The 18187-nt window shown below is 42.4% G+C and overlaps 2 protein-coding genes and 1 long non-coding RNA gene across 7 annotated transcripts in view; 2 read left to right on the plus strand and 1 right to left on the minus strand.

Moving 5' to 3' along the window:
* The window catches only part of LOC147874077 (uncharacterized), a 146519-nt gene that overhangs the window by 86766 nt on the left and 41566 nt on the right, over positions 1-18187 (plus strand). The gene's annotated exons all lie outside the window — the stretch shown is intronic.
* The window catches only part of LOC147874078 (uncharacterized), a 111909-nt gene that overhangs the window by 73217 nt on the left and 20505 nt on the right, over positions 1-18187 (plus strand). The window lies entirely within an intron of this gene.
* Positions 2288-5377, minus strand: LOC147874081 (uncharacterized). Of its 2 annotated transcripts, XM_087347336.1 has the most exons (3): positions 4233-5377; positions 3550-3633; positions 2288-2549 (listed from the first exon to the last, which is right to left on the minus strand). In XM_087347336.1, the coding sequence occupies exons 1-3, from the start codon at positions 4458-4460 to the stop codon at positions 2511-2513; spliced, it is 351 nt and encodes a 116-aa protein (XP_087203462.1). In that variant the 5' UTR covers positions 4461-5377; the 3' UTR covers positions 2288-2510. The 2 variants fall into 2 exon arrangements, with proteins under 2 accessions (XP_087203462.1, XP_087203461.1); XM_087347335.1 differs by lacking the exon at positions 2288-2549 and having other exon boundaries at positions 3314-3633.

Consider the following 18187-nt stretch of genomic DNA (forward strand, 5'->3'; position numbering starts at 1 on the left):
TTGGACTTGCTGTACAAGTCGTCGACCCAGAGACAGGCATCCTTATTTCGGTAGACCTCGGTGTCCACGCTCACTTTAACACCTTGTGTGTGCTGCTGGGTTCACTCGCCGCCTTCTTCGGATGGCTACTTGGAAGTTCGTCCTTTCGAGGAGTTGCCCAGCTTGGTTGTAGCCTTCTTCTTTAATAACATGCTGTCAGATGCGTACTACTAAAATGTGTGGGCCAAAAGTTCCTTTTCTACAGTACTGTAATTAATTTCCGCTTTATTTAAGATCCTACTCGCGTAAGCGACTGGTCTGTCTTGGAATAGCTTACCCTGACTGAGTATGGCACCAATTGCGTACCCACTAGCGTCAGTCGTCAATATAAAAGGTTGTGTGAAGTCGGGATACTGTAATACTGGAACTTGTGTTAGTTTCTGCTTTAATAACTCGAAACTAACCTGTTCTGCATCTGTCCATTTCCATTCTGTATCCGTTTTTAACAGTCCTATTAGAGGTCTGGCTATCGCACTAAATTTATCTATGAACCTGCCAGGCCTAAAAATGACTTAATATCCTGGGGTGATTTTGGTAAAGGAAAATCTGTCACTGCCTGAATTTTCTTTTGATCAGGCTTGACTCCTTGTTCTGTTACATGTCCTAAATAAGTTAATTCTAACTTTAAAAATTCACATTTATCGGGTTCAATTTTGATGTTATATTTTCTTAACTGGCAAAATACTTGTCGCAATTGTCTATGATGATCTTTTAATGTCTCTCCCATTACTAAAGTGTCGTATTAGACAACAATATTTACCATGCTCACATCGAACAATGCTATCAGCATAAATAACATTTCCTCCTATCATCTGTTTTGGACAATGTCTTATCCCTTGTTTGTCTGTCGAGAATTGAACGACGGTTTCACTTAATGGAGGTACTTTTATGAAGTCCTGTTTCCAAGGAATTTTGATTTCACTGTCATGAAGTTCTAGCCAATCCTGACCAAGTAGCATGTCAACATTTTGTGGTAAAGATTTTACAACATAAAACGGCATTTCTTTTCCACTCCTTACATTATTGACACTTAGATTTACAACACCTATAACTGGAAACAAATCACCAGTTACAGTTTGGAAAGATATCCTTTCAGGCCTTACTTTCATATTTGTCAAACTACCTTGTTTAACTAAAGAGACTTGTGACCCTGTGTCAACCAATGCCTCTCCATAACCTTTAATTAAATGATCATTTACAACATACACAACATAATGCAACCTGCATTTTCCTGGATGGACTGAACCTGGGTTGCTCAGACAGCCATACTGCCTGTTTCCCTGATTGCCCCTGCAATCTTTGGTTAGATGTCCACTTTTCTTACATAGTTTACAAAAGGGGTTGTCCTTACAATCTCTTGACATATGACCAGGCTTCTGACAGCGGAAGCAAATAACCGTTGTAGTTGCGTTTACTCCTGGTTCCCTTTTAACCTGTATGGAAGAGGCACCGGTGCCACCTACACCTCGTACGTTCTGCATTTGGTGGAATCCCTTGCCCACCACATATTTACTACGACCTTGGTTACTATTGTGTGTTCTGAAATGTTCCGTAGATTTTTTTGCACTCTCTTCTTCCAGTGCTATCTCAATTAGTTGTTTCAATGGCTTGTCCTCTGCCTTTACTCGTGTAATGGTTTTAACTGAATCATCATAAAGTCCTTGGATAAAACAACATTTGCTAAGCAAAGAAATTGTTTTGTTTCCTCCATCCTGCATTTCAGGTGTCCAAGTTAACATTTGTCTATCAAGGGCTTTATTTAATTCGGTTGTCTTCTTCTCAATTCTATTTCGCCATTGCGTTACATTTTCATTAGGCGATTGTTTACTGGTAAACAACTTGTTGGCATAAAAATCAAGTGTTCGTTGAACAGCATAATTTAGTTCTAATTTGTCTTTAATTGTCTCCCATGTCTGTAATTCCTCTGGGATAGTGCGATAACTTAGGACTGTTTTTGCATCTCCTGTGATATGAGCCAAAACAAATTTGTGAAATGTTGGATGATCTACTGGATTTAGAACGCTGAAGGCGTTTTCTACATTGTCTATGAATTCCTGTAACTCGTTTGGATTACCATTGAAAGTACTTCTTAACAGCTTTACAGCTGTATCTATAGAGACTACCATATAATGAACTTGATTTATCTGTTTGTCAGCTCCCAGAGCTGGGGCTCTTGCTACATTATTTGGGTCTAGGGGTTGTGCTAATATATACACAATGCACAATGAAGGTGGAGACTTACTTTGAAAAATGAAAGGGAGTAAGCCCACTCCTCGGAGCCACCACCGAAGGCAAATACCACCGCGAAGAAGGATAGCTGCAGGCTTATTGGGTTGCGCAATGTCCCCTCAAGGACCCCAATCGGTACTTGAACGATAGTCGACGGTATTACTCGACGCCAGAAGACGGACGGCCTGCGTCGGCCTCCGGGTAGAGGAAGAAGAGACGTTCCCAGTCACCAGGTGGAAGGACTAGTGAAGTATGACGGGTAGACACCTCGATGTTGATCGCTGAAAAATTTTGAAGTATAGAAAATGAAGTTGTGACTTGTATATAAGTCAATGATGAAGTCTCCTTCAATCCCGACGCTGCCACCAGTTTATGTCACGTAGCCGAGGCCACCAATATTAATTTAGGTTGGTAAAGTGTCCAATTTGTTGTGGGGTGAGGGCTCTGTCTAGACTAGAGTCGAAGGAGATCGTGAAGTTAGAAGTTCAGCGAAGAAGGAAGAGATGGTTTATTCAGAATGCCGAAATACAGATATAATTTAACTATTTAACAAAAACTGAACAATTTAACTATTTAAAAACAACTATTTTACAAAAAATTAATAATTCAACAATTTATCAGAAACTAAACGATTTAACTAATTCTTCACAAATGTTGGCATATTGATTATCGTCCATTTCTGGGATCTGGAAAGGAAATGAACATTTGTATCAGAATAGCAACTGAAACAATGGGTAACAAGTATAGAAACACATCTCTAAGGATGCAAGTTGTGAAGGAATTTGTGATGAAGCTCACGGTGAAAGACACTGGGCTTATTCTAGTTGCGTGGACTTTTATATAAATTACAGGCTTCAACCTGATTCAGCAGTTTTTGGGGTAACTTCTGGAGGGCTATGAGCCGGGATAGCTCAGTCAGTATAGTGACTAGCTACGGGCTGGACGACCGGGGTTCGATCCCCGACGGGGGCAGAGGATGTTTCCTCTAGCCTCTGCGTCCAGACCGGCTCTGGGGCCCACCCAGCCTCCTCTACAATGGGTACCGAGGTCCTTTCCCGGGGGTAAAGCCGGCCGGGGCGTGATGCTGACCACTCACCCCCATCTAGTGTCGAGGTCAAGGAAGAGAGGAGCTATACCTCCACTCACCCCAAACGCCTACATGGCGCATAGTGGGACAAACTTTACTTTACTTTCTGGAGGGCTGGAAATAGGTCAAATGCTTTCACGAATCAGTGTTCAGCCCACATAATTGTTGTAATCCAAAGGAGAGTTGACACTAACCTCATCATTAATAAACTGCTGAAGGTCAGCGTCCAGTAATTGTTCGTCAAATGGCAGTTGATATTCGCTGCTTATGTTTTGTCCCTGAAATTCAGAAAGTGGTGGATTAGTGGACTGCAACCAACGAAACAAAGTATTGATACGACATGCGATATAATAGTACGATGTATATTAATGTGGATATTTTGCAGATGCACACTTTCCAAATGGGATCTGGTGAAAATGTGACAGGATTTTGATGTAAACCCAACAGAAATGGCTAACAGGAATAAAAGTTTGATTATAGGAGATTTCTGTGCTCAAGTAGGGAATGACGCAATAATCGTAGGTCAAGAAAAATGGTGACGTGTGCATAATTAATGTCCTTATAAATATAAACTATTTGTAACATATCTTTCCTGTCCACAGCCAGTTTATTTTTAAAGAAACAGAAAGGCGGATAAATTAATGTTTAAAACTTAGAGCAGAGTTTCAGGGATTTAAATAGTGGTATCTCCTAATTAAAATCCACTGCAATGCGCTCTTACAAACAGGGGCAGACATGCTTCTCAACAAACAGCGTCAATCGGGAGTTTACTCTGGTCATCTTTCGCCTCTGACATTCCACGCTTGTTTGTTTTCCATGTGCAAGCGACAGATGGCAGGCGAGTGAGTTCGTCCAAATAGTAATAACGACGACTTACCTCTGACGAAGCGACGCCTTGAGAGGTTGGGAATCCTCCCCATTCATGTTCCTGTTCCTGGACAGGGAGGGGAAGGGCGCTGCTTTTGTTCTCGGAGGTGGGGCGTCGCTTTGCCGACTGGCGTCTAGGGCGCCTCACCTTCCTTTTACGGGCCTGCTCCCGGAGGAGCTTTTCTCTACGGACCTCGTTTGGGTTGTAGATGTAATCTGAAATCGGAAAGAATGACATTCAGGTCACAGCATTTCGTTAACGGTCGCTTCTGATCGCGTGATTTGACATCAGAGAAGGAAAATCAGCGACATTCATGAATCATATAAATATAAACTATTTGTAACATATCTTTCCTGTCCAATCCAGCCGGATTCCGGCTTATCGTGTCCGCAAGAAAATTGCTCGCACCACTAATATGTTTTATGCGCAAGTCATATTCCTGTATGTGCATCACCATCTAGCGATCCTGCTAGAGGTCAAGGCGCATTTATGCAGAAACGACACTGCCTTGTTGTCTGTATTCAGGGTAACAGAATGTCCTTAGATATTTATCCGAAATTTTTCTAGTGCATAAACAATAGCCAACAGCTCCTTTTCTGCAACAGAATAACGGCTCTCCACAGGAGCCAGCACCCGCGAGGCGGTTTGCTTTAACACGGCCCCAATAGCTTTATTGCTAGCATCGGTGTCTATCGAATATGGCATTGTTACCTCTGGGTGCACTAGATGGATGCTGTCGGCAAACTTCAATCTTAGGATCTCAAATGCTTTCTGACTATCCGAAGTCCACTTCCACTTACTCCCCTTCTTAAGCAATGGTAGTAGAGGCGCTACAAAACTGGCGTAATTAATAATAAATCTGTGGTGATAATTGCATACGCCTAAAAATTGCCTGTGGTTCTTCGGTGCTGGTTGGTTTAATATGGCTGCTATGCGTCGAGGGTCTGGGAAGACGCCGCCATTGCTAATTACGTGTCCTAGAAACCTTATCTCGGGTTTGCAGAAGTTGCACTTCCCGGCATTAATAGTAAAACCGGCTGCAGTCAGCTTGCCAATCACTGTCTCTGTCTCGAGGTGCCTGAGATGAAGCTCGTACGTTTGGGAGAAAACTGTTATGTCGTCGACGTAAGCCAAAGCAAAACCCGCAGCTTGTGAGCCAAGAGTCGTCTGTAACGCCCTGACAAACGCAGCCAAAGAATTTCGGAATCCGTACGGCGTTCTAGGAAACTGGTAGACCTGGGACTCGAATAGAAAAGCCGTGTATACACGTGATTCTGGTGCTAATTCCACTTGCAAGAAAGCCGATGATAGATCGATACTGCTAATAAACCTTGCCCCGTGAAACTGTTCCAATAATTCATTTATCGGTTGTACTCTTGCTCGATCAGCGGTCATGAACCGGTTGACCTTTCTTGCATCTAGACAAATGCGAGGCGGTTTCCCCTCCCGCATGACAATAGTTAACTGGTTAAGATGCGTAGATGTAGAAATCTCTAAGATCCCGTCCCTTTTCATCTGTTCGATCTGGGCTCGAACCTCGTTCCTCACGGAGAAGGGTATTGGTCTGCTGTAACCAACAAGCTGGCCCGGACAGTTCACATAAAATTTATAAGAAAATTTTTTGCATTTTCCCGGTCTCGTCGTAAAGGAATTCTTGTAATTTAAGAGCAAGTTAAATAGTTTTTCCCTTTGTATTTCATTTAAATTCGCAGCCTCGTCCACTTTGGTGCGCAGGTCTCGGATAGGGATGGTCCTAGAGTCCATTGGTTCACTTTCCTGACGGTATCTCAGTACCTGATCTTTAGATTCGCCTTCATAACTACTTCGTCGAACAATGCGCTTTACATCTTCACGGCATCCGTCCACTGGACTCATATTAATGCGACGTAATTTAAATAAACCAGGGATGTCTGGTCCCTCGTAACTCATATCTGACTCGCAGTCATCTACACCGACGAATAAAGCGGTACTTGTCTCCCCGCTGTGACTTGTAACGCACTTGCCTGTACTGTTATAGTCATCATAAGTGGCTGCTGCTCGACTCTCCGACCGTCCACGTTCTATCCCATTAATGAACCGATGTTCATAAGCTGCCAGGTCCGAGCTCGCAATCGGCCTGTTCCCGTCTCCTCCCCCTGCCGCATCCTCGTAGATGAAACTATGTCTGGATCTTTTTCCATCCTGCTTCGTCGTGAAACATTTTTCTTTGAAATCAACAATAACTTGAAAATTATTCAAAAAATTTGCTCCCAATATAGCGTGCGCTAACAACTAAGGGCAACCATAAAAACTTGCTCGTACATTTGATCATCTATTTTGATCGGGATCAACGCTTGCCTTCTTATCTTCTTGGTCCGCGAACCCCATGCCGAGATCAGCACTCCGTTTACTACAGGGATATGTAATAGTTTTAACCCACTTTCTATCAAAGCATCAAACAATGCCCCCGAAATAATCGAAATTTCAGCATCGCTGTCTAAGATGGGTATCACTTCCTTGTTCCCGATTTTCAATTTAGCTTGAGGGCAACCATGTAGATTATCCTCGTTTATATAAAAAATCGTCATCTCACTTTCTTGGTTTGGATTCTCAGAAACATAATTAAGAATATCGTGAGTTTCCTCAGGCTCTACCATATCTTTAGTTGCATTTCTCGATCTCATGACTGGACCTTGGGCTAGGCCGTCGTCGGGGGACAATGGCGGTCCTCTACATCGTCCTGGGTTCGTTTCCCGGAGCTTGTTCTGATGAGCGTCCTCGGCTCGTTGCAGGCGTGTCGTTCCTGTTAGGGTCGTAGGGGTCTGCTCTTGGATTCAAACTTTCGTGGTAGCCGCCGTTGTTTCTAGTGTGCATCCCAGTGCCTGTAATTTCCCGAGAGGTGAACTGGCCCCTTTGTCCGCCGTCATTTGACGAGTATGGTCTGTTCCGGTCATAACCCTGATTCTCACGAAAATTTGTGCTCCTCACTTGGTGCGGATGATTTCTGCTCCTATCAAATCGGCCCTGTCCCCTTTCATTTGAACCTCCTTGCGTTGTGCGACGCATCAGAATTCTGTTTTCCCCGCTCGTCAAAATTTTCCATAGTTTCCATTTTTCGCAGAAAAGTCAACGCGTCCTGAACGGTTCGAACGCCAGCTGACAAAAGCGCTCGTTGCACAAACGGCGGGAAATGGCCGGAAATTGCATCTACGAGGTGTAGCTCTGCCAATCTTGGTGATAGGTTGGCTGCTAACACAGAATATCGCAAGAAATGCGCCGACATGGTTTCATTTTTATTTCTGTCGTACCTGTCCTGATATAGTGATATACGCACTTGAGACTGTACTTGCGGATTCCATAATAGCTCCGTAATGGATTGCTTAAAGTGGTTATAGTCAGCCAAGTCCTTGTATACTGCCGTAAACCATTGTTTTGCATAGTTATCTGTAACAGCCTTGACTGCTATAGGCAATTTCAAACGTTCTGGTACCCCCTTCAACGAATAGTAGTCATCAAGTTCCGCGAGAAACTGCAAAATATTCTGCCGATTACTGTCATGAAATTTTGGTAGAACTAGATCGTTTAAGACACTACTGCTGCAGTGTGCTGCGGTTAGTCCAGCCAACTCATGGATGAGCGTCAGATCACCCCCACTACTACATGTAAATGGCACAGTAGGTCCCTCATTTGGGCACCGCTGAACCTCGCACACTCTCTCACGCCCTCCCGGTTCGTGTCCAGAGCCAAGCGTTTGTAACGGGGTTGGCACACCTCGTTCCGTGCACCCCTCCGAGCTAATAAGAGATGGGTGCCCGTTGCCAGATCGGCTATGACACTGCAGTTACTTGTTCCTGAATTTTGTCTATCCTGCTAGAAATTTCTCCTAATTTCAAAACGCTGTCCCTGCTAGCAGCCTTCACTTGATCTTGAACCAGGTTCATATTTTCCTCCGTCACTCCCCCCTTTAGACTCGAAACTTCCTTATAAATATTTCTCATATTTGTCTCCACTTCAGCCCTGAGTTCCTTTCCTAGCCTTTCGTGATCCGCCTTGGCTTCAGACACTTGCGTTCTCAATTTTGCATTCATACTTTCATTCACTTGGCCTATAGTTTTTTATTCACACTCCTAATTTGTTGCTGAGTATCCTCCTCCAGACAGATAACAGCTTGCTTTAATTCATTATTTTCATATGTTATTCTCTTATTAATACTTTCATTTATTTTATTAATCTCGGCCCTGAATTTTGCAGATAACACTTCTGAATTTCTGAAAATACTATCCTGCAGTGTCTCTAAAGTTTCCTTCCTAATCCTTTCATTTTCCTCTTTGTCTCTTTTTCTATTTTCCTGCAAAATCTGTAAAGTTTCCTCCCTGAACCTTTCATTTTCCTTTCTGTTCTCCTGCAAAGCCTGCAATATTATGTTTAATAGATCTGTTTGTTCAACTCTATCTGCTGCTCCCCCCTTTTTGTTACTCAATTCAACTGTACCTACAGTTCTTAAATTTTCTCCCCCTGTTGTGTTACGCTCTAATATTTCCTCGGCCTCGACTACTGGATGGTCCACTACTTGTTCGTCTTCAGTAGCCTGTCCGCACGGCCAATCTCCTAGCAAGTCCTCCTCGGTTTCGCCGCACAATGCCCCCTGAAAGCCATATTGTCTTTCACCCACCTGAATGTCTGTAGGCTTGCCTGAACAGGGATGTCGTCGAAGGTTGTAGCTCTCTGTTCGACGTCGATCGTTGTCCCTCAGCCTTGCTGCGAACGGCGTGGAGACTTGTTTACAGCTCGTCCTCCTGACCACCGCTTCTTCGTCGTGGCTGCGTCGTGCCTTTCTTCCTTGGAAGCCCCACTTCTACGTCGTCGTGCCCCACGTTGGGCGCCAAATCGCTGTAACCGCCCCTTTCCTTCCACCACACGTCACACTGCTTGTTTAGTATAGTCGTAGCCTGGTTTGCTCATATGGTTACAGCTTCTTGACGTGGGATGTGTAAAGATACAGAGAGTGATTGTTGATGATGGTGCGAGGTTGTCGGTGAGCACGAGTTTCCGACTCCCCGGGAATATACGGGAATTAGAAGGTGGAACAGGTTTCTGCACAAATGGATAACAAAGTGTTTCTGTGTTGCACTGATGGACGACACTTTATTGTTCCTTAATACACGCAGGAACATATATATCTTAAGCACTATTCACGGAGGCAGCTGGATGGCTCGGCTGTTCCTTTGTTCTTTCGTGTGTTTGCTAAAGAAAAACACCCCCGCCCAACCGAAGGACCAAAACTTTTGAGAGCGCCCCGCAACCACGATCGCGCTTAAATACCCCTGCATTACGTAATTCGTTATTGAATTTGGCTGAAATGCGGCGATCTGATTCGTTCCTCCACAACGGCGGAAACGCGCCTATAACCTGAGCTCAAAGTCAATTGGTCCATCGCAAGGATGCGATGGTCTTAATGCAGTCATCACCCCGCATCTGGAAGGGATGCACACCATGTGTGGGGTGGCTTAAGTATTTTCTTTGTTGGTTTATGTTTGCCCCCTTTTCTTTCTTTTTTTTTTTCTACTCCAGGCTCCCTTGGGACAGAAAGAATGCCGAGGAGGGTGACCCGCAAGTGGCCATGTGGGCCACATTCCTTCAACTCAATGTGTTTAACAAAGCCAAAATTAAGCATTCAGTCTAATTTAGGTGAAGTAAGGCGTTCCAGAAATCATGTAATTACACCTTCTTCGTCTTTCTTATAAGCCAGATCAACATGCCGAAGCCTGGTTTACCTTTCATCTCAAGGCTGAGTCCGTTCGGGAATTGAACCACAGACCTGGACTGGCACACAGTCCATTTAACACTTTTTGTTTTCCCTTTGCTAACATCACTTTGAAATTAGCGGGGCATATCTGGACATCTAGAAAGATGCATAAGCATCATAATTGACAGAACATCATACTGATTAGATTTACAGACTGTACTCCACAATTTACTGCATGCACAGAATTAAACGACACTTACTGTCTGCTGCCAGCCATCCAATGTTATTTTGAAGGCTCTTCAGTTCCCTCATACTGAGTATTGTAGCGATTTCAGTAGGATTTACCTGAGGACAGACACAAAATGAGTTATTTTATAGTCCAAGAATTCTCTGCAACTTCATGAAGTTAATATTTCTTATGGAACTTTTGTCCCAGTCACACACAAAACGCAGGTGCCTTGGCTGTTTGTGTTTGCACTGCAATTGATTTTCGTGTGTGCCGGTGGGGGTCTCGTCCACTCCACACTTTTTAATCACGAATTTTTTTGCTCCTTCAATAATACAACACACCACCAAGCAGACTCGCCCTAGACTCACTGGCGGAAGCCAACCAACCAAAGAAGCTAACTGAGGGCGGAGGCCTGCGCAAGCGCAAGCATCGTCCCTACCTAGGTGAAACCATTCCTGCGCACAAGACGCATTGCTGGAAATGGTAAACGGTCTTAATATAAGAACGGAAATTTTGCTAACGCTAACGGGGTTTCGTCGTGGCGGGAGCCTCGACCATACTGATGCTTTGTGCTGTATTGTTATAAAACGTAAACCCACGTATCTAAAAGCACTTAAACGACAACCTCTTCGTAGCACAATTCGCTAAAGACTGGCGGAAGACGGTTGGCAACTGCTGACGTCACGTATTGCGCAACAGTGTGAAAAGGCGCTCAATTCGGTTTATTCAGGCGTGCATAAGAAATGAAAAATGAACCTTATGGCCTGCCATCCGAGACTGTTGGACGTGTGCGTCACAGGTGTGCTTTACGAATTCCAATCTTTCTCGCGCTGGTTTTCGTATTTTATAAGAACGACTGCGTTTCGTATTTACACATTATTTGTAGTTAAAGAAATACAAATTTTAATTACTCCAAGTTATAAATTGGTTACATTCCATCATAAATATACGAAGTTAATAATTAATATTAAATACTTTCTGTGTAAAAGGAAATAAATTTAAAGGTAATGAAAAGAGGCTTGAAGTAAATTTTGTAATTTAATTTGCCCTTGTTTAAAATTATCGTCGTATTTTGTTATACTTGTTTAATTTTAAAGACGATTTTTGAGGGGCCCGGGCACTGTTGTACCCATCGCCCCTGGGCGAGGAAAAGTGTTTCCTTGCTTCGATTCCCGATTATTCATTTTGACCAATGAGAGATCACAGGAAGGTCAGAACTCTGGGGAAAAGTGTCCTGAGTTCGATTTCCTTCAAGGGCGGTTCCTTTCGCTCCGAAACTAAGCGAGACAGAAGAAGGGCGCCAGGATCAGAGTTTTTTGCTTCGAAGAGGAGATTACGGAAAGGAAGGCCTCGACACTGAGTTCGAGTCCCGACAGGATGGTTTCTGTTCACTGGAACGCAACAGCGATAAAAGAATGACGTCAATGAAAAGTTCTTTAGTTTCGGAGAGGAAATTTCGGGGTCTAAGGTCACAGACACGGATACACAGTCCTCGGATCGAGTCTCTCTTAGGATGTTGGTTTCTGGGGTAAGTTTACGGGGGTATTAACCGACGCACGTTTAATGATGAGGCCTATAAGCTACCAGATGCTTCCAAAATAATATGCTGCTTTTGTGTGGTTATAGTAGACCTTGTATCTTTATTTATTCATAGTTTATTTAACGACGCATTTTCATAGCTCAGAGTAGCACAGGAGCATTAAATCCATTGATAAATCCTTGTACGTAAATAACTTTATTGTTTGGAAACACAAAACTAGCTTCATTTTGTATTACTGTTGACTAACACGGATGCTACCAGATGTCTCAAGAGTAAACTGCTGTACAATTTGTAATGCTACCCAAATATCAGAAAAGTTTTGTGGTAATATAATTTACCGCATTTGGCTGGCGGCTGAATAAAGGACCTTGTTTGGTGGATAAAAAATAAATAATGTATGAAATTGTGCCCCATTGACAATTACTTGTGCACGTGATTTTTTTTTGAAGCACTAGACTGACTACCAACTCCCGACAATTGGATTTTATCATCTCAAGCGTGAACTGTACGGAGCCACCACCGAAGGCAAATACCACCGCGAAGAAGGATAGCTGTAGGCTTATTGGGTTGCGCAATGGCCCCGGGAGGACCCCAATCGGTACTTGAACGATAGACGACGGTCTTACTCGACGCCAGAAGACGGTCGGCCTCTGGGTAGAGGAAGAAAAGACGTTCCCAGTCACCAGGTGGAAGGACTAGTGAAGTATGACGGTCAGACACCTCGATATAGATCGCCGAAAATTTTTGAAGTGTAGAAAATGAAGTTGTGACTTGTATATAAGTCAATGATGAAGTCTCCTTCAATCCCGACGCTGCCACCAGTTTATGTCATGTAGCCGAGGCCACCAATATTAATTTAGGTTGGTAAAGTGTCCAATTTGTTGTGGGATGAGGGCTCTGTCTGGACTAGAGTCAAAGGAGATCGTGAAGTTAGAAGTTCAGCGAAGAAGGAAGAGATGGTTTATTCAGAATGACGAAATACATATTTGTAGTAAGTCTCCTACAAGTATACAGTACGTAGTTTGCTGGTACAATGACAATCATAATAGTACGATATCTTTCTTTTATATGATAACAAGTGGAAGATGACCAGTCTGAGGAGTGAGCACATGACTTAATGTTATCTTAAGGACCAAGGTCAAATGACTTCCTGTAGGGGATAAATGAGTGGAGTTATGTCACATTAACTTCCGCCTTCATTATCTTCTGCCTTCTTCCTTCCTTCTTGTTTTCATCCCCCGATGTAACTATTTGCAAACACTGCCACAATATTTATTAGAGAGATCATTATTGCCCCAGCGACGCGGAAGCCTTCCCTCACCCTTCGTTCACTAGTAAGGCCCACCTTCGGAAGCTACGCAACTATTTGGCAAATCTGAGGCCCACAACAAAACAGAAAATAAAATAAGAACAGGAAGGAAACACTATGCTAAGGCAGGACTGATTACATTTCTTAACATATAACAAAATGATGCGAGTCACATCTGAAATTAAATGTTGATTAAAAGTTACGCAAGTGAATCCATATTATGTTCAAACACTTGAAATGCATATATACTTAATAGCTCTTATATTACTGCTACTGTACTTACAAATTAATTGTATCAGAATGACCAAACGAATTTCTAAACAAATCTGGGCTGTTGCGCTGTGTAGTCTACACAGCGCAGTAACCCAGAAGTCAGTAATCCTCATACTCACTGCTGTGAAAACCTCAAATCTTACATTGGAGTCTACTTATTACAAGTATTTCTAACAAGTCATGGGGGTTTCCCTATTATAGGAAAGAACATGTGATTTGGAGACATACTTTGATCTCCAGGATCTAACCACATGAAAGCCATATTTGAAGACTGACATAATACACACACGTTCATGTAGTTTACAAAGAATACGGAATGTTTGGGCCTGTCAGCAAGACTCTTTTGCAAGGTTCTATGACATACAGACTATTTTAATTGTATGATCAGGTAAGCGAAATTAATGTCTCATTCTTGAATTTATATAAAGCTCAATTTAATACATGATATTAGCCATAGATTGTTCCTTCAGATGCATGCATGCCTATCCAACTGTTTTATGAAGCTGAACAGACAAGCACTATCAATATGTTTGGCATTACACGGTGTGCACAACACGAGATTTCCCTTCGTAAAAAGGATTTTGGTTGGTCGGTTCTCTGAGTTTGAACCCAGAAGCGGCAGCATCACTTTGGCTGAAGGCCTCTGAGACTTTGGGCGGTGGGGGGGGTGACTTCAGCTGAAGGAACATCCGTCCCCCTCTGTTGCCCTTGGGTGACCTGGCCTTTGTGTCACATACCTCAAGAATGATGGCAAGGATTCCGATGATCAGGAAGGCATGGTGAAGGAATCCTTGCAACTTCCCGAGCAATTTCCATACATCGCACAATTGGGCCACTTCAGCTCTTACTCCTAAAGAGGCAGCAGTGATCTCCCACCATGACCACTGCAATGTGACAGTAAATATTTTAATCCCTGTGTGTGTCCTCTCTCTTGTTGTTCACATCCTAAATACCAGGGTCTATTATCCTGACCTTGTTAGGAATTGTGGTTTCTGTTGAAATTAGGTCCTGGGTTCGATGGTGCTGAAGCATAAGCATCATAATTGACAGAACATCATACTGATGAGATTTACAGACTGTACTCCACAATTTACTGCATGCACAGAATTAAACGACACTTACTGTCTGCTGCCAGCTTCCTGATCCTGTTTATCGGCATACAAGTGATCCTCGTCTCTTCTATTTCCGTAGGATTTACCTGAGGACAGACACAAAATGAGTTATTTTATAGTCCAAGAATTCTCTGCAACTTCATGAAGTTAATATTTCTTATTGAACTTTTGTCCCAGTCACACACAAAACGCAGGTGCCTTGGCTGTTTGTGTTTGCACTGCAATCGATTTTCGTTTGTAACAGAAGATATTAAGAAGACTTCATTTATATGAACAGAAATTAAGGCTGTGTCAGATAACGATTTACTTTTATAATTAGCTTGTTAGGAGACGTTTCAAAGTTTTAATTACAGGATACAAGTCGGTTAATGATTAATCCTGAGAAATTAAGCTGTTCACTCAACAGAAACTTTCCGCTAGACGAAAAATGAAAGACTGAAAACAATTAATAATGTCTGAATATGACAAGTGACCCGGTCGTAAGTCCGTATCAGCTGTTAGGTTAGCCGGAATTCAAGTAAGCATACTTTGGCGACGATTGGCTGTGATCTAACGCCTCCACTTTGTTGAGAAATGTTGCAGCGTCCGGTATGTTTCTCGGTTTCGCAACGACCCACCCTTTTTGCTCCTGATTTGCCGTTCTTGATGCACTGACTGGCCTGCTTTTGTTTGGACTTGCTGTACAAGTCGTCGACCCAGAGACAGGCATCCTTATTTCGGTAGACCTCGGTGTCCACGCTCACTTTAACACCTTGTGTGTGCTGCTGGGTTCACTCGCCGCCTTCTTCGGATGGCTACTTGGAAGTTCGTCCTTTCGAGGAGTTGCCCAGCTTGGTTGTAGCCTTCTTCTTTAATAACATGCTGTCAGATGCGTACTACTAAAATGTGTGGGCCAAAAGTTCCTTTTCTACAGTACTGTAATTAATTTCCGCTTTATTTAAGATCCTACTCGCGTAAGCGACTGGTCTGTCTTGGAATAGCTTACCCTGACTGAGTATGGCACCAATTGCGTACCCACTAGCGTCAGTCGTCAATATAAAAGGTTGTGTGAAGTCGGGATACTGTAATACTGGAACTTGTGTTAGTTTCTGCTTTAATAACTCGAAACTAACCTGTTCTGCATCTGTCCATTTCCATTCTGTATCCGTTTTTAACAGTCCTATTAGAGGTCTGGCTATCGCACTAAATTTATCTATGAACCTGCCAGGCCTAAAAATGACTTAATATCCTGGGGTGATTTTGGTAAAGGAAAATCTGTCACTGCCTGAATTTTCTTTTGATCAGGCTTGACTCCTTGTTCTGTTACATGTCCTAAATAAGTTAATTCTAACTTTAAAAATTCACATTTATCGGGTTCAATTTTGATGTTATATTTTCTTAACTGGCAAAATACTTGTCGCAATTGTCTATGATGATCTTTTAATGTCTCTCCCATTACTAAAGTGTCGTATTAGACAACAATATTTACCATGCTCACATCGAACAATGCTATCAGCATAAATAACATTTCCTCCTATCATCTGTTTTGGACAATGTCTTATCCCTTGTTTGTCTGTCGAGAATTGAACGACGGTTTCACTTAATGGAGGTACTTTTATGAAGTCCTGTTTCCAAGGAATTTTGATTTCACTGTCATGAAGTTCTAGCCAATCCTGACCAAGTAGCATGTCAACATTTTGTGGTAAAGATTTTACAACATAAAACGGCATTTCTTTTCCACTCCTTACATTATTAACACTTAGATTTACAACACCTATAACTGGAAACAAATCACCAGTTACAGTTTGGAAAGATATCCTTTCAGGCCTTACTTTCATATTTGTCAAACTACCTTGTTTAACTAAAGAGACTTGTGACCCTGTGTCAACCAATGCCTCTCCATAACCTTTAATTAAATGATCATTTACAACATACACAACATAATGCAACCTGCATTTTCCTGGATGGACTGAACCTGGGTTGCTCAGACAGCCATACTGCCTGTTTCCCTGATTGCCCCTGCAATCTTTGGTTAGATGTCCACTTTTCTTACATAGTTTACAAAAGGGGTTGTCCTTACAATCTCTTGACATATGACCAGGCTTCTGACAGCGGAAGCAAATAACCGTTGTAGTTGCGTTTACTCCTGGTTCCCTTTTAACCTGTATGGAAGAGGCACCGGTGCCACCTACACCTCGTACGTTCTGCATTTGGTGGAATCCCTTGCCCACCACATATTTACTACGACCTTGGTTACTATTGTGTGTTCTGAAATGTTCCGTAAATTTTTTTTCACTCTCTTCTTCCAGTGCTATCTCAATTAGTTGTTTCAATGGCTTGTCCTCTGCCTTTACTCGTGTAATGGTTTTAACTGAATCATCATAAAGTCCTTGGATAAAACAACATTTGCTAAGCAAAGAAATTGCTTTGTTTCCTCCATCCTGCATTTCAGGTGTCCAAGTTAACATTTGTCTATCAAGGGCTTTATTTAATTCGGTTGTCTTCTTCTCAATTCTATTTGCCCATTGCGTTACATTTTCATTAGGCGATTGTTTACTGGTAAACAACTTGTTGGCGTAAAAATCAAGTGTTCGTTGAACAGCATAATTTAGTTCTAATTTGTCTTTAATTGTCTCCCATGTCTGTTATTCCTCTGGGATAGTGCGATAACTTAGGACTGTTTTTGCATCTCCTGTGATATGAGCCAAAACAAATTTGTGAAATGTTGGATGATCTACTGGATTTAGAACGCTGAAGGCGTTTTCTACATTGTCTATGAATTCCTGTAACTCGTTTGGATTACCATTGAAAGTACTTCTTAACAGCTTTACAGCTGTATCTATAGAGACTACCCTATAATGGACTTGATTTATCTGTTTGTCAGCTCCCAGAGCTGGGGCTCTTGCTACATTATTTGGGTCTAGGGGTTGTGCTAATATATACACAATGCACAATGAAGGTGGAGACTTACTTTGAAAAATGAAAGGGAGTAAGCCCACTCCTCGGAGCCACCACCGAAGGCAAATACCACCGCGAAGAAGGATAGCTGCAGGCTTATTGGGTTGCGCAATGTCCCCTCAAGGACCCCAATCGGTACTTGAACGATAGTCGACGGTATTACTCGACGCCAGAAGACGGACGGCCTGCGTCGGCCTCCGGGTAGAGGAAGAAGAGACGTTCCCAGTCACCAGGTGGAAGGACTAGTGAAGTATGACGGGTAGACACCTCGATGTTGATCGCTGAAAAATTTTGAAGTATAGAAAATGAAGTTGTGACTTGTATATAAGTCAATGATGAAGTCTCCTTCAATCCCGACGCTGCCACCAGTTTATGTCACGTAGCCGAGGCCACCAATATTAATTTAGGTTGGTAAAGTGTCCAATTTGTTGTGGGGTGAGGGCTCTGTCTAGACTAGAGTCGAAGGAGATCGTGAAGTTAGAAGTTCAGCGAAGAAGGAAGAGATGGTTTATTCAGAATGCCGAAATACAGATATAATTTAACTATTTAACAAAAACTGAACAATTTAACTATTTAAAAAGAACTATTTTACAAAAAATTAATAATTGAACTATTTAAGAAACACTAAACAATTTAACTATTTTGAAACAACTATTTTACAAAAAATAATAATTAAACTGACAAAAACTAAACGATTTAACTATTTCTTCCCAAATAGGGGCATATTGCTCATCGTCCATTTCTGGGATCTGGAAAGGAAATTGAACATTAGTATCAGAATAGCAACTGAAACAATGGGTAACAAGTATAGAAACACATCTCTAAGGATGCAAGTTGTG

Source organism: Zootermopsis nevadensis, unplaced genomic scaffold (genome assembly GCF_977971745.1).
Source record: "Zootermopsis nevadensis isolate Lab colony 2312 unplaced genomic scaffold, Znev_1.0 Znev_ptg000011l, whole genome shotgun sequence".
In the NCBI taxonomy this organism is placed as follows: domain Eukaryota; kingdom Metazoa; phylum Arthropoda; class Insecta; order Blattodea; family Termopsidae; genus Zootermopsis; species Zootermopsis nevadensis.

Excerpts from the sequence above, each read along its gene's own strand:
- LOC147874081 (XM_087347335.1), bottom strand. The coding sequence starts at position 4,460 with ATGTCATTCTTTCCGATTTCAGATTACATCTACAACCCAAACGAGGTC. Across the intron at positions 3,634-4,232 it reads AAGGCGTCGCTTCGTCAGAG|GGACAAAACATAAGCAGCGA; the intron begins GTAAGTCGTCGT and ends TCTGAATTTCAG.